We start from the raw sequence: 16,345 nt of genomic DNA on the forward strand, positions 1-16,345 counted from the left end.
GGATGATTTGTTTTATATTGAAAGGGATTGAAGGGACTGGATTTCATACTTTTAATTTGCAAGAATTTGCTTAGCTTTTGTTTCTTGCATTTATCATGTACTTCTGTACTTTTGGGGGGTGGAAGGGGTTGAGCATTGTTCACTAAAATTTCCTGAGCTGGGGATGGTTTTCAGATCTTTTGGAGAAAATCTTTAAATACTACCTTAGAGAGCACCTGCTCATTTTGCAAAAATGTATATACTATCAAAAATATCATTACTTCACAGGGCTATAAAGTATACCACCATCAATAAATGGGAATACAAATATTTTTGAGGTATTCAGGACAACAGGTAGTGTCACGGCAATCTAGATAAAAGAATAAATAAGGCACAGAAGTTTTAATTTTTCATTTCTTTGGATTTGGAGAGCAGATTTACATTTCCAGTCAGGAATATTGACTCAGTGTCCAACAATACACTCAAACCCAGCATCCAGATTTTATATTTTATATTACAGGTTGAATATAAATTTATGTCTGCCCATATACATACATAAAAACACACATACACTATTTATATGTGGTGCTCTCTGCTGTGTATACTTCACTGTGATCATTCTGGACAGTTTGAGGTGTGTGCCTGTGTGTGTGAAGTGGCAAAGATAAGCAGAAAAAATAAAGGCAAAAGTTAGGCCAAAATGGAGCCTCAGTTCCATTTCACCTGGGGCACCGCAATTAATTATCAAGCATTTTGTTTCAGTTCAGTAAGTTTAGGATGGCTTAGAACTGACTTAAGAATTAAGGTTAGATTGGGCTTCTTATGTAACCTATAGCTTGATTCAGTTTGATGGCCACATTTTGATTTTCTAACTTGGTCATGAAATTCTTATTTTTTAAAAAAGTTCTTCTTTGTATCTCAAAACCAAAGTTAAAATCTCAAAACATTTTTTCAGTGTGCTTAATTTTTTTTTTTCTTTTTATGGTTAAACATTGCATTAAGTTGAACTAGGTATTTAAACCAGCTTAGAAAGGGAAATGTGAGGAAAGAAAAGCTCAAGACAGGACTGACTTTCTCTAAAAGGTGTTTGCATTTATTTGACTGTTGGATTTGCTGTCTTCTGTGATTGTATGGTAAAATTTTCTTTTTTTAACTGAGATATAATTGACTTGTTTTTGTTAAAGAAACCAAAAAAGAGTGGTAGTCCACTTTAATCTAGTTAGAGTGCTCCCACCAAGCATTTCAAAGAGTTAATCTGATTTCATGACCTCTTCTATGTCATATAAGCTTCATTACCTTTTGCTTTTAAGGGTGCTCTTAGTTTTTAAGAGGCTTTGGTAAACTCAGTACAGAAATAGTAGGAATGAGTGCAGAGGTCAGAAGAAACATTTGTGGTTCTAAGCATCGCCCAAGTTATAGGACTGTGTCATGCCGTAGTTATTATGTAGCATTACTTTTAATATTACCTTTAATATTAATATTATCTGTGTCTTTTCTTAAATCTTTAGGTTCATGTTCCCAATCTTGGGATCGTTGTTTCCACTTCTGTAATTTGTTTTGGGGAAAGTTTAAGACTCTGCCTATTACTGATTGAAGTCAAATAAATGTACTTCTAATTATGTCCCATGTGCAAAGTATTGGGTTGATCAAAAGTTAGAGTTGTTCCCATCAGATGTGATGGGGAAATCCGAATGAACTTTTTGGTCAACCCAGTATTCTACTTGCGCAGCAGGAGACTTGAGCTTGAATAAGATATAGTTTGTGTTCTTAAAAGTGACCATCATGGAACTACATTTTGTCCTACTGTCTTGACGAGATCCCCCGTAAGATCAGATGCTTCCTCCCTCTACTTATCAACTTACCTTCTGTTTTCATCCCAGTCTCTTTTTTCCTCTAAAAGGAAGCTGCCTCCTCATACTGGTATTACCTACCTAATACCCAGTCAACGCAAAGAGAAACAGCTTTTGTACTGCTGACATTCTTATAAAGTATAATAAGTTCTAATACAGTTTTAGTTCATGGTTATTTTTTCCTCTTTTCTGGAGACAAATATTTAGAACATTAGGTTCATTAGAAAAACTCATCTCTGGAGAACTCAAAATCTGTTCCTTTCTGGAGGCCTCCTGCTCCTTATTACAGACAGTTGCCCCCTGCTTTCTCTGGCGGGGGTCCTCCCATTTCCAGCACTCTCTGGTCTTCTTGAACTTTTCAGAGTCCTCTTCCTTGTATACCTGATAGTCTCTTGGTGACTCTTGTTTCTGTGTCTCTTCATCTTCCTTTTCACCTCTCTAGGTTTTGCTGATCCATGTAAACTTGTAAGTTGCTGTTAGCTCCTGGTCTTCATCTCTTCTCCTCAGTAGTGTTCTGTGGCGGTTCGTGGTTTGGATTGACTGAGTCCAAGTCTGTTAACATCAAGCACTGCATTTTGTCCATTCTGCAGAGGCAAAGCTAACCTCCTGAGGTACAGGATCAGGACTCTCTCAAGAGTCTATCTCCTCTCCCTCTTGCTTTGCCTCTTTCCACTCCAGTAATACTGGGAGTTAACAGCTCCAAGCCCACCATCGTGAGAGTGAACCAGTCAGCTTTCCACCACACGTTCCTCCTATCCCTACTTCTGGTATTTTGCATATGGCATTCAGGAGGATTATTACACAAAAATGAAATAGATTAAGAAATGAACATAAAAGAATCAATTCTCTTGAACTGTGGTTGCATAATGGAAATCGACTATCACGAATGAACCCATGGACTGAAGTTATGAACAGCAGAGCTAATGCACTGCCATGAGTTCATCTTTATTATTGCATTACACCTGAATCAATTGATAAAGTAGCTTTTTTTTTTAAAGGCAAGGATGGCACTTAATTGAATAAAAGTCAATGTAATTATATTAGCAGAGGCCAACAGTACTGCTGACAGCGGAAAAGGGACACTGTTGAACCCAGTGCCAGAGCTAGTCTACACATTTCTGCACATCATTTGGTTGACAGATATTGAGGGCTGGTACCTCATCTAATTAGATTACGGATTTCTATTGCTGTAAGTGAGACATGAAGAGAAACATCTCTTCCTGGTAACACCACAGTGGAGATGTGTAATTTCACAAGTCATCTCAGGGAAGATGTGTCCATCTGGGGATCAGTGTGTCCTTTCATCAGTGTTAATTTATTCTTCCTTATTCAGTGTGTCTTGATGTGACTGCTGTGTCTGGCTGCTGTTTTCTCAGCAGTGAATCTAGGAAGCGGTAACTGCAGATGTGTGAGAAGCAACAGAGTTCTAGATTAAAGTCATCGCAAAATGTGTGTTTGTGAAATTAAGAAAGGGAGGGGAGGGTGTTAAAAATAATACACAGAGGGGTAGGATTTTGCGAGCTGCTTATGGTTGGCAGGTTGTTTTATCAGTGGCGTAATAGTACGTACTGTAACTCTATTTCCACATTCTTGTAATAACTCCAGTGGCGTCATACCCACATGTCAGGGGGAAAGATTTCTCAGTAGGCATTTCCTGCACTCTGCTTAACAACCTGCATTTGGAATCATCTGCCATCTGACACCAGGGAGACGGGGCGCGACTGTCAGAGCAGGGACCCTGGGGACCACTTCTGTTTATCATTCACATATCCGCAACACTGCATGCATCTGTATAGAACTCATTTATGGATGACGATGATGCTGTGAATTTGGTTTATCTTAATTTGATTTATGATTTTTGGATGATGCGGCTGATCTGAAAATCATCAAGAGAGCATATGAGATGATCGCTTATGACAGAAAATGATTTTTTGATCAGAACATTTTAAATCCCTATGTTATTGTTTAAGTTTTTTTTCCAAACCAGATGTCTAGAATGTGAATTTGTTTTCTCTCTCTCTCCTTCTCTCTCTTTTTCTCTCTCTGTCTCTCATTCTTGCTTTCTTTTGTGATCGATTTAGCAAAAGATTAGAAAGCTGATGTTATTATCACAAGGTAAGCTCAGCCGTTCTAAGTGCAGTGCAGAGGGGGCCGCCGCCCCTCTGCCCCTTCAAACCCAGAGTGCTATATATTGTCTTGTGTGGAAAGGTGGAACGTGTTTCCCACCTTTCTTGTCTCTGAGGCACATACCTCTCAACCATCTCTAAGAAATACTAGCCATGCTCGTCACCGAATGGTGTGACTCATTTTGGATTTTCCATACTTTTTAATTATAATCAGCAGGTCTGTCAAACTTGATCCGGGCCATTCTAGGTCATTTCTATGATCACAATTAACTTCTCCAAGATGTAGAGCTTCCACCATTATTGAGAAGCTTTTATGCATCTGTATTTATTTATTGGTTTGCTTTTTGGAAGGGTAGCCTTCAATTTAGACACTTGTCAAACATAAGCCTTTGCAGGTGGAGAGAGGTATATGCCCAAGGGCACTTTAAAAATAAATGGGGGATGTAAATACTAAGGCAATGTTTTCAGATAGATAATACACTATCAGGCTTTGTAAATCATGACATCCCTATGGATGCTCTGGGACAAATCTTGGTTTTTTTTTCTTTATATATATACATATATATATATACAAGCAAAGCGCTCAGTGAGTACAGTATAAGTTTTGCTTGCCTAAGAAGTATGGATTCCAGTTATTAAAATGGAGGGACCATGTGTTATTATTGTGCTTGAATTTTTTTTTTTTTTTTTGGTATTGTGTGTGGGTTTTTTTCTTTTTTGGTCCCTTTTTTTTTTTTTTTCTGTTGGGTGTGATTTTTTTTTTTTTTTAATGGGGGGTGGATTTTATTTACTAAGCCAACTTCTGTTTTTCACCTTTTTTTAAGATTAAAGTTTACAACTTGGAATTACTTGAAATATTATTTTTAACTCTGAAATACAGCAGCTTCTGAAGATAAATGTATTTTACTATTAGATTTAGCTGAGATCCCAAATCATTCTTAAAAAGGGGATTTAAAGATAGTGTATAACCCTATTTTTATTAAATAAATTGCTAACCTGCTAAGCTAAATTATTTTCTTAAATAAGATGAGGAAGATGAGGGTGAACAAGTTGTTGTTTTGTCAAGCAAATTCTAAATTATCTAAACCATTTACTTAAAAAAAAAAAAAAAGGTATCCTTTTCATACCTCTAAAGTGTTTGCTGTAGAAAAAAGGGGGTTTCCTTCTGTTTTTAGGTAAATTCAAATTATTTGGTTTGGACAAGCAGAAAGTTTCCATTCGTTGATCATATTCAGTATATTTTTTCAAATCTCTGCTGTGAGATTCTCTGCAGCTGATGCTGCTACAGAGTGAAAGGAACAGAACAATCATTCAGAAAAAGGTACATGGGTTTGCTTTCATCCTTCCATTGAGGACTTTCACTCTCTTATAAAAATTATGTTAATCAAGAGCTCCCCTTATTGCACTCCCCGCTGCCACTTACTCCCTAATCCTGAGGATGTAGGAAAATGCTTGCTTTTTACAATAATGTCATTAGCAATGAATGCGCTTAGGTGATGCCTGGCGGAAACTGAATCAATTTTAAAATGCTCTCTTTTTTCTCGCCCTCTCCACTCCCTGTACACCTACCCGCCCCCACTTCCCTCTTGTTTTCCTAGACACAGTGCCAACATAAACCTGCATCGTAAACTGTTGACCAAAGAACTCGATGACATGGGCCTGGACTCATCACAGCCCTCCCTTAGCAAGGACCTCCGGGATGAATTTTTGATGAAGATCTATGGTGCCCAGCACCCCCTGGGGCTCGACATCAGGGAAGATGCCTCCTCTCCCGCGGGGACGGAAGACTCCCACCTGAACGGGTATGGGAGGGGCATGGCGGAGGACTACATGGTCCTGGACCTGAGCACCACCTCCAGCCTCCAGTCCAGCAGCAGCATCCATTCCTCCAGAGAATCCGACGCCGGCAGCGATGAGGGGATTCTCCTGGACGACATTGACGGGGCGAGTGACAGCGGGGAGTCGGCGCACAAGGCTGAGGCCCCCACCCTCCCTGGCGGCCTCGGGGCTGACGTTTCAGGGTCTCTGATGTTCAACAGCTTGTCCGGGAGCACTGGTGGGATCATGTGTACCATTTGCCACAAGATGTACAGCAACAAGGGGACGCTGAGGGTGCACTACAAAACCGTGCATTTGCGAGAGATGCACAAGTGCAAAGTCCCCGGTTGCAATATGATGTTTTCCTCTGTGCGAAGCCGGAATCGGCACAGTCAGAACCCTAATCTCCACAAAAACATTCCCTTCACTGCAGTAGATTAGTCTCAGAACGGACACTACAAATGCCAGCTCTCACCAGATGGCCTATGTATCTGAACTGCCATAGTCAGTGTGTGCTTGTGTACTTGGGGGAGGGTGTGTGTGTGTGTACACACATGTATACCTGTGGCTACATACACACACACCCACACGTTTTCTTTTCTTTAGATATAAGAAGATAAACACTAGGTGCTTTTGAAATTTTTTGTCTTTTTCCTTTATAGTTTTGAGAAAGAGGTCAGATCTTTAATTTAGAGGTGAAACAAAGTACCCTTTAAGTACACATGCGCACACATAAAAGCGTGCAACTAGCCCAAACTTTGACAGAATAACAATTTTTGGTCCTCTCCAAAGAGACGATTTGTTGTACCCATGACTGTTGCCTGCAAAGAGATAAAGGGGGGGGGGAAACAAAAAAGGAACTTCTTATAGTTGTCTTTTGTGAACTTTAAGGTTTTGAGAGAATCTTCATTTAAAGCATGGCAGATTCACCTGTAAATATTTAGCCTTGAGAGGCCAATGATGTAAAACAATTGTATTGATGGTTGTTTAACTCTTTTGTTTAATTTTTACAGTTACATCCAGCTGTTAGATATACAGGAAAAAAAATAGTTTGCTGGCTAGCTCTATTCATTTATGTTAGCATTAATGCACATTTTTTAAGGAAAAAAAACATGGTCTTGTTTTTACTACCTGCTAGATATAGTGATAAAGAGGTGCTGGCATGCCTTACAGCACAGATCTGATTTTTTAAAATGTCCTGTACTAGTACATAAATCCAGTCATGCACTTTTTTTCATACACTACAAGGGGATGTGTAATATCCATGCTTCTTTTTTATCCTTAAACTATTGCCATACTTCAAGTAAGTGTCTTTTTTAAAAAATTCACTTGTATAAAAATGGTCTGGTCAGTATAGGGCACAAACGCCAAACAAAAGTATTAGTGTTAACACAAAACTGCCAACTTTGCACAAGTTTCCAGAAAAGAAAATACAATTAGTCACTCAACATAACCACAGGCCAATTTGTCGGCCACCAGGAAACCGCTTTAAGAAAAAAACACTTGGTGATGCTTTCAAGTGCCGAATGTTATTACAATCAACATTGTATCCTTCTTGCTTATATGTTAAGTTACATAAAAGGAAAACAAAGTGATGCGTGTGAAACAGCCAAGGCATTTATTCTTTAGAGGCAGGATAATATTTCAGGATACAGAAGCCCAAATTACTCACTACGGAGCAAAGCTGAATACAGTGAAAGAGCTGAATGCTCATGCGCAAGGACCTGACCCTTCTCCATTAAGAAGAAGGAAAAAGTCTGAGCTGAGTTGGTCTATTATGTGGCTGTGTAATTTGTCACAAGTACTGCAGTAGTACTATGATTCAGGCTGGTTTGATAGACAAAATCAAAAGACATTTAATGGTAGAGGCAGCAGTACTTGGAAGCTTTGCAAACATGTGCTGAACTTGAACTAAGCAATACTCCTTTCTGAGCAGCCAGAAGAAGGGGGTTTAAAATAGGATCTCTCACTGTTTAGTGTTTTGCGTTTCCCCACGCGATTTGTCAGAGAGAAATGAAAGCAAGCCTGAAACCAAGCAATCGAGAGTGAGAAAGAGCAGGGAGAGGATTCTCCAAACCTTTTTTGTTTTGTTTTATTTTGTTTCCGATGTTTACACATGTTGCCTGAGCTGGTTAACCACATCGGCAGCCTCAGCTACCACAACATACTGACTAAATGATGATATTTACTCAGATTCAATCTGCAGCCAAAACCATTAGGGTGTGCATTGCAGACTGTGTTTTGTTGTCTTTTTTTTTTAAGTGGAGGGGGCAAAAGATAAACAAGGCATATTTTGTCGAACAGGACACAATAATTTAAAGAGAATGTATTTCTTTTCTGCATTGAAGGGCCTCAAACATTTCTTTCATCAGTCTAAAAGAAATACTCCCTTTGTCTTAACTTTTTAATGGCATTTCCATTTTTCATATGTTTCATAATTATTTTTTTCTAGGTTCGCATCAGCATTCACTTCCGTTAAATTTGCCAAAGGAAACTGTTAATATGTTTCTCTTGTTACTATTCCTGTAGGATTTATTGTACCTCAGTATTTATTGTTTCCAAAAATAAGCATCATTAGTTGAGGCTTCAGTATTTTTTGTGTGAAAATTTCAGAAACAATGGAATCTTAAGCTAGATGTGTCTAGCAGCTTTATCTTTTCATCTCCTTCAGAGGATGCTATGGGGTTCATTTAATTTTTCATTTGTTCTACAGTGAGGAGAGACCAAAAGTATTTGCAGTACAAAAGAAACTATATCAAACACTATGTTTTAATGACAAATGTTTACGGTAAAAAAGCTGAGGAATTAGTGCTAACCGTTTTTGTTTTTCTTGTACCTTTGAATTCCCCAAAGTCTTAATCGCTTTATTTCAGTGTTGTTAAACTGAATAGACAGATGTTTTCCTTTGTTTTATACCATATAAGACTCTGTACAGTATGTTTGTGGAAGATTGAACTAGAATAATGAAAATTTGTTTGCAAACATTTTGGTCCTCTTAGCCTTCTGTGTTGCGCTATTGCCCCATTAACCAACTGATTTGATTCCAGAAGGGTGGAAAAAATATTTTGTTGGTATCCCAGCAAAAGATTATGGAAACACTAGCTTTGCAAGCGTATATAGACCAAATGACACTTTTATGAAATGACACATTTTCAGCGATTTTTAACAATTACACTCTCGGTTGAGATATTAGAACTCAGCTTGTACAAAATCAGTGCTTAGTCTGTTTAATGTCAACTAAAAGGTCAAAGAGCCCTAATGAGTGAATTACATAGCTGTCAGCAGGTCACAACAAAGGAACTAGGCTTAGAACAAGTGTTTGTTAACTCGCCACAAACCAGGCTGATGTGGATAGCCAGTTAGAATAAGCCCAGAAGTAACAAGATTCTCAAGCAGAATTTCCATTGCTCAGAAGCATGAATGTGTTGACCTGCCTTTTGTTGGAGAAATGACAGTGAGTCCTGGACAACCTGCCCTTTGTAAGTCTCTCCCCTCTTTGCTACTAGTTTTGTGCCTCAAGTGCCCACGTGTTACGGTGGCCTTTTAAGTGATGTATAATATTTTCCAGTTTAAAGCCTAGTTGCTTAAAAGGGACAGGGGGAGTGGACAGAAGTGGTCCAGAAGATGTAGAATCATGAAAACGTACATTTCTTCTAGTCCCAGAGTGTCGCTTGTTCTTGGGTGTGTGCCTGAGTGCAGTGTTTTGACTTAACTCTAAATCTAGTTAAGATGGTGATCCCAAGGCTTATTTGCAAATGGGAAGGATGATGTGATCACCATTTTAACCATTGAGCCCTTCCTCTCTGTCCATTCATACTCATTTCTTTTTTCATAGGAGTTTTCTGTTGTGACACAGGCTCTGTCCAGCTGCATCCATGCTAGGGCGGCTGAAAAAGGAATCAGATCAGTCGCTCAGTCGTGTCCGACTCTTTGCGACCCCATGAATCGCAGCACGCCAGGCCTCCCTGTCCATCACAAACTCCCGGAGTTCACTGAGACTCATGCAGCATTTCATCCAAGCAACCTTTTCCCCCACTTGATTCATTTTAACCAGCATTCTGTCACAGGTACAAAACTGGGCAGTATTATTAACATGCATGTTTGCTAGGTGGTATTGAAATGTTCTGTTTTGATCATTTTAAGCTATGTGTTAGTAAGGATCAGAAAAGGCTTAGTCTCCTTTAAGGACTGTCTGTGTGTTGTGGAGGGGGATGACCCGGAGCAAGAATAACAAGAGATAATAAATAATTTGGTGTTTAAAATGTGATAAAAAGCATGACATTCTTCGTTCTGCTATTAATTGTATAGAAATAAGTCAGTGCATTTCAGATCTTAGTCCAGGCCGATGCCTTTTAAAGCTGGCAGACATCTCTTTTGAAATTGTTTTTAGCACAATGGCACCACTGTCCTTATAGTGTAATTTATTTGGTCATGAGTTCCCAGGCTCTTCCAGTATGAGGAGAAAGGCACATAACTGGTTAATAGCCTGTTAGTGTGTGTATGCATATATAATATATATATATATAATATAGCCCCTTCTCGATATACTCAAAGCTTGCCTTTTTAAAAAAAATAGCAAATATATATATATAGCGATTTTTTTAAAAAGGCAAGCTTTGAATATATCGAGAAGGGGCTGTTACAGAGGCATTCTCCTCATTTTACTCAGGGGAAACATGCACTAGGTTCCCACCAAATAAAAAGTGACCTTTTGTTCCTTCTCCTCTGTACACACCCCTCACGTGTGCCAAGCAAATGAGAACAGAGGCCCTTGGGAATTAAAACAGAAGGAAGCAGTAACCAGATTGAGATGGACATGCTGCTAACTGCCAGCCGTTGACCTGAGCAGTCCTAACTTGCACTCGGTCTTCAGTGTTGGGCCAAATGGACTAAGTACATAAGTGTCACCTGTCATAAGACACGCTACATCTACTGTCATACGAAACAAATCAGCCAGAAGATACTTTCTTTGATCTTATGGACACACACCTTCTCTTGAGCTTTGCAAAAATTGTGACACATTTTGGGGTTTAAAAACATCGCTTATATTTCACCCAGACTTGGAATATTTAGAGGAGTTTGCTTCTCCTTCTCATTCTCTGTGTTTCTAATGGGAGGGGTTTAAATAAGTATGGAGAGCATTCAGAGACAGGTGCCACAGAGACTGGAGGGAAGCACAGTTTTGTACAGTGAAGTGAGGGGTGTTAAGTAGAAGACTTGCACCTGTCCTGGTTTGAAGATAACTAGAAAAGAAAATAGTGGACACACTGAAAGGAGGCAGTCAAGAGAAGCGTCCGGTGCAACTCTGCCTAGCAGTGGGTAGGAGCGGATCCCTGCAGCGCATCCCACAGCACCCCGTGACCAGGCGCCTCACTGAACCCTAGTCTGAGAAGGGAGGAGGACAGCAAGAGTGCTGCCTGGAATAGCTCAAGTCCCAGCAGGTCAGGCAGGCAGTGGCGGGGTGGGGCTGGGGTGTTCTTCTTCTCTTACTTTTGGAGTGGAAGTGATGCTCAAGTCCCTTAGGGAACTTACAGATCCATTGGGTCTACCAGATCCTAGAAAAGGCTGGTGGTCAGACCAAGCCCTAGTTGTGCTGAGTGGAAAGACGTGATTGCCAGCGCAGGTCTGTTCTTTCTCCATCGTGACTGTGGCTTGCCCGCATAGCCGCGGTTGTACTGCTCTTTGGCTGCAAAGATCTCTTGATCAAAATGTGAGCTCACTCACCTTCCTACCGAACATAAAAGCAACTTTGCTGCTTTCACATTCTCCCTCTAGGCCAAACCATGTGTGGTAGGTAGCTTTCCTCGTGTTAGCATCAGGCCACATCTGCTCTGCCCCAAAGGCATTTCCCTTTCCTATAGTCAGGACTGCTCACTGTACACGGTACTTTCCCATTAGTATTATGTAAATCCAGCTGTACAACTGACTGGTGGGCTAATGTAACATCACTGTTGCCCAGACACCCATCCTCTCCTGTATCCTCCCATCATCCTTATTCTTCCCACATCTTGCACAAGATGATGTTTATGGTCATTCGGCAATAACTGGACATCAACTGCTATCTTTTTGGCATTTGTCGAAAAATCCAAATGCCCGGTCACAGGGGGTTTAAAGAAAAAAAACTAAGCATTTTTACAAGTACACTGAATTGGATCAGCATTATTGTTCATTATAATGCTATATATTTTTTTGAAGTAACATACTATAGTTGTCATAAAACTATCTTTATTCTTCTCCTCTGAAGTGTTGTTGTAAATTCACTTGACCTTTACTGCAAGCAAAAAAAAAATTTTTTTTCTATATAGACTATCAAGACAAGGCTCAGTTTGTAACAAATAGTGGACCATTACAAAAGAGGAAACAGAAAAAGCCAGGCTGAGCAGCGAGAAGCTTCGGTTCAATTTCACCTCATATCTTTCTAATAACTTACTTGTCACTTTATTACCTTCCAGTAATGTGAACGCTGCTGACAAGACTGTCACACTAACAGCAGACAACACCCTGTCTGCTTCAGCCCCAGCTCTCCTGGCTACTTATTGCCCTGGCCCTGAAGGGACACAAACTAATAGTGTGCTTTCCAGTTCAGCACTTGGCCATCAAATATAAAAGGATGCGTAATTGCCTGTTTATCCCTTGTGAAGGGGAAATTGAGTACAAGGGCTAGGCTTTCCCACTGAGTTCCCCGATGCACACACATCCACAGTCACTCTCCCTCCCTCCCTGCACCTCCTCCCAGCACACGAGCACATACACACACCCACTCAACTGTATCTCTGGTAAGCCCAAGGCTGCCTCGCAGTGCCCTCTCTAGCTATTAAGTGCACAGTAACAAGACTACTTCTTAAATAAAGGGTCAGCAGAGAGATTCTGGCTTTGACAGCATCCTCTGGGTCTTTGGAAACTTAAGTATTGCAATTCTAAGCCCATGTATTTTGGGAGTACTGGGTATGGCCCCATAATTAGAACAAAGTTTCTACAAGTCAGTGGCAAAGGTGGGATTAGATTGCCCCATGTTCTGTAAATAAAGAAGTAAGATGTTTTTCCTCTCCTTCAAAAAGTGCACGTGCTGTAAACAAATTGGTTGTGCGTGGTGGTTTGAAAAAAAATTTTTTAGCTTTGGCCTCCAACCAGTAGTCTAGATGTACACGAGTATCTTGCCGTGACAACCTCCAAATCCATAGTGTAACAGGACAGATTCACCTTTAATTGGACTGACAATCTGAAAAAAATAATAAGGCACAGGGACTTTGAGTTTAATCACTAAAACAGGGACTACCCTATATGTAGAAAGTAAATTCTCCACTTTGGGAGAATTTGGGTAAGTATAAGCACATGAGCTTTACAAAATCAAGTACGAGGGAACAAAAGGTACAAGAAAAATCATGTGAAAATGTGATCTTCCTAAACATCTTGAGCCCAAATAACATATATAAGAATTGGCTGCTATTTTTGTATACTGAACTACTTACAGGATCATAAAAGTGGCTAGTTAGTGGCTAAATGAACAATAAGGTCTCAGTGTGCCTCTTGGGGAATTAGGGGGACACCCTGCTTCTTTCTAAACTCGTGCAGTGGGTCTGGTAGATGCTGTTGATCCCACCCCTCTCCCCCCACTGACTTTGAACAGTCACATTTTAAATCTGTGTCAAAAAATAAGACACGTGCAGGTGTCATCTTTGATGCAAACTTTTGGAAAGAGAGAAAAGTGGCAGAGACAAAAGGTCTATGTAGACAAACCTGTGCTAAAATAATTGTATTAAGCAGTATGTGGACTGGGCAGGAAAGCACTTTGAGTAACGATTCTTGGGGTCAGGGAAAAAGCAGTTGATGTTTTTAAGTTCTCCCAGTATGTATATATTACAATCATTTAGCAAACATCTTAAGAGAATCTTAATTAAAAATTCAGTTGCCAAAATTGCACAGATTATTCAATATTAGCTGTACCCCCCCCACTTAAATAATAGGTATGCTTAAGGACAGTTTTAATTGTTTTAGTATATTTTTAGCTTCCTTTTTCTAAGATTCTTTGAAGGGAAGGAAGAGTGGAAAAAGGTATTTTAACAAAAATGGAAAGAAATAGATAGTATAAAACTATATTTCTTAAAGTATGCAAGCGCTAAACCAAGACTTTATAAGGCTTCCTGTTGCCAAACACGATGCTGAAATAATGCACAAGATGGCACATCAGTCCAGTACCAACCGGCTCTGCCCACTGCTGTTACAAAATGCAAGGATTGAGAGGTGGCCCCAGGGGTGAAGGGGCCCATCGGTGTCAGAGAGTCCCACTCCTCTGGCCCTGGAAACAGTTTCCGCAAGAGGGGGAGAAAAGACCAGCCCTCTTGGCAGACCTCCCCCAAGGTGAGCTGACCTGGCACTGTTTCTGCAGGAGCCGCATGCCCTGCCCTTCCCACTCTAGGCCACAGAGCACCCCTGGCCTGCCTGTGAATCAGCGCCGTGGCCAAGAGCAGCAGTGATTCATGAGGCATGATGCTCTTGATTCCCAGACAATGTGCTCAGTTAACAGGCTCACTCGAGATGTGTAAACCAAGTTGACTGTTTTCATCTAGTACTCAATTTGGAGTGTTTTTGCATGTCTTTGTACAGATCCACTCCTCTCATTGCCCATCTTAATCTCCCCTGACTTCATTATCTTTCCACTCCTGCCCTTTCTTCTTCTGATCTCACCCACCCTCTTCAAAGAAAATCTTTTCTGAAGCAAGAAGGTAGAACACTCCCTCCTTCATCTGGATTTTGATGCTCTGGAAACATTTGTGTGTTCCACCCTGTCTGGGGTTTACATAACGTGAATTAAGTGAATGAGCTGTTCTAGTATTATATATTAACCTGATCTGACTAAGATTTATAATATATGGTGCTCTCACTTTCCTGTGCAAACTTTGGTTCTGCTGCCCTGCCAGAAAAGTGTCAACCATTTTCCTACCAATGCCAGTATGAACAGGGCAGGAGAGCTAAACATGGGTACCTGGAGGTCAGAGGGGTGAGGGAGGTGGAGAAACCAGGAGAAGATGTGGGTCTGAGGCCTCCCTGGGCCTTTCCTCAAAAGTGGAGGTGAATCAATACTTCAGGAAAGCAAGCTCTCGGCTCTCAAATGCTCCTCATCGACTAAGCCTTTTAGAACTAGCAAGATTCCCTCACCTGGTTGAGAGAATACATAACTTTCTTACTCACCCCAAACCCACTGGTGTGTCTTGCTAACAAGAACACTGGACACAACCCTCCTATTTGACAGCAAAATTGGCCAAAGGGAACTGAAATATCTTAAGGAAAAGGAATTTTCCCCAAGATAGGTCCTTTTCCCCACCCCCTACCCTGGAGTTTGGTGGGGAGGGCTGTGCTTTGTTTGTTTGTTTCTGTCCTCCTCTGCATCAAACCAGCCTCTCCTGCCCAGCCTGTCACAGAACCAAGGTCTGCACTACGAAAGGGGTCAGCACCCAGGGACGGGCACAGCTTACATCACCCTGATCTGATCATTGTGACGTCGGTAGCTTCATAAATACTGTATGTACCTTGAACAAGGGTTTTGTTTTTGTTTTGTTTTGTTTTTCTTAGTAGTTTAAGGGAATTAAAAGTTTTTATTTGCCGTTTCCTTTGTTGTATTTTCTGTACTATAACTGTCTATGTCTTTTGCATAAAATGCATAAGGGTTTGGGGATGTAAATGGAATTTTATTCATATTTTGTCCAAATACCTCTTGTAATTTGTATCAAAATTCTTGTACAATTTTTATATTAAAGATTTATCAGTCACTGATCTCTTCTTACCTCCTTGATTTGAAGAAACCTCAACCAACCCCAAGAGATCACTATGAAATACACCAAGAAACACTTTAGCTTACATTGTGATTCACCCTTATTTAAGCTCCCATGTTAGATAACTTGGTCTCCTTTTTGGACTGAATCATGCTATTATTGAACACACTTCTTAGGAAAATCAAATTCATCTCATGCTCAGATAGCCAAGCTGAGTCAGAGCCCCAGAGATCCTAGTCAGTCAGTTCCAACAGAGCCCAGCAAACACTGTCTCTTTCCTCACTAAAGCTATCCCTTTGGGGATGTTTTTCCAGTGTTTCCAGAATTTCCTTTCCCAGAAGCCTTGGCCCAAGATCTTTTAAGAAAAGGAAGACCTTAAGTATCTTTGCACCTTGGCCTTCTGTAAATAGCTTCCACCCTGACCCTGGGAAATTTGCGGACAGCAGCTAACAGGATGATAACTATATATGTTTGTGTTTCAGTGTATATTCTCTTGACAATGGTTTTCTACAGTTTGGGCTTTTATCATCTAGAAATAAAACTAGCAGATGGAGAGAGGTCATCATTGGCCACATCTCTTGTCACACTGCTCGAGGCCAATGGGAAGAAGCATACAGGCTGCTTTTGACTCCGCGATTGTTTAATATCACCCCCACCTCTTAAACAAATTCTAGCTTAACATTAGGCTAACCCAGACTGTAACTTTTCCTGGAGTCTCCCTTTCCATTTAGTATTTCCTGTTCTCCATCCCCGGAGCCACACATATCCAGGTCTCCCATCTTGTGGCACCCCCTTCTCCCAT

At 40.5% G+C, this 16,345-nt stretch overlaps 1 protein-coding gene across 7 annotated transcripts in view; it reads left to right on the forward strand.

The window, feature by feature from the left end:
* BNC2 (basonuclin 2) overlaps positions 1-15,544 on the forward strand; it is a 485,381-nt gene extending 469,837 nt beyond the window's left edge. For 6 of the 7 annotated variants that reach the window (XM_027549181.1, XM_027549182.1, XM_027549179.1 and 3 more), the window contains one exon: positions 5,554-15,544. In XM_027549181.1, the coding sequence (XP_027404982.1) occupies positions 5,554-6,214 (661 nt within the window). In that variant the 3' untranslated portion in view covers positions 6,215-15,544. Of the gene's footprint in view, positions 1-3,910; positions 3,945-5,553 lie in introns of all 7 variants that reach the window. The other variant, XM_027549187.1, reaches the window with a different exon arrangement.
* Positions 15,545-16,345: the final 801 nt, after the last annotated feature.

The sequence above is a fragment of the Bos indicus x Bos taurus genome, chromosome 8 (genome assembly GCF_003369695.1).
Source record: "Bos indicus x Bos taurus breed Angus x Brahman F1 hybrid chromosome 8, Bos_hybrid_MaternalHap_v2.0, whole genome shotgun sequence".
Lineage (NCBI taxonomy): Eukaryota > Metazoa > Chordata > Mammalia > Artiodactyla > Bovidae > Bos > Bos indicus x Bos taurus.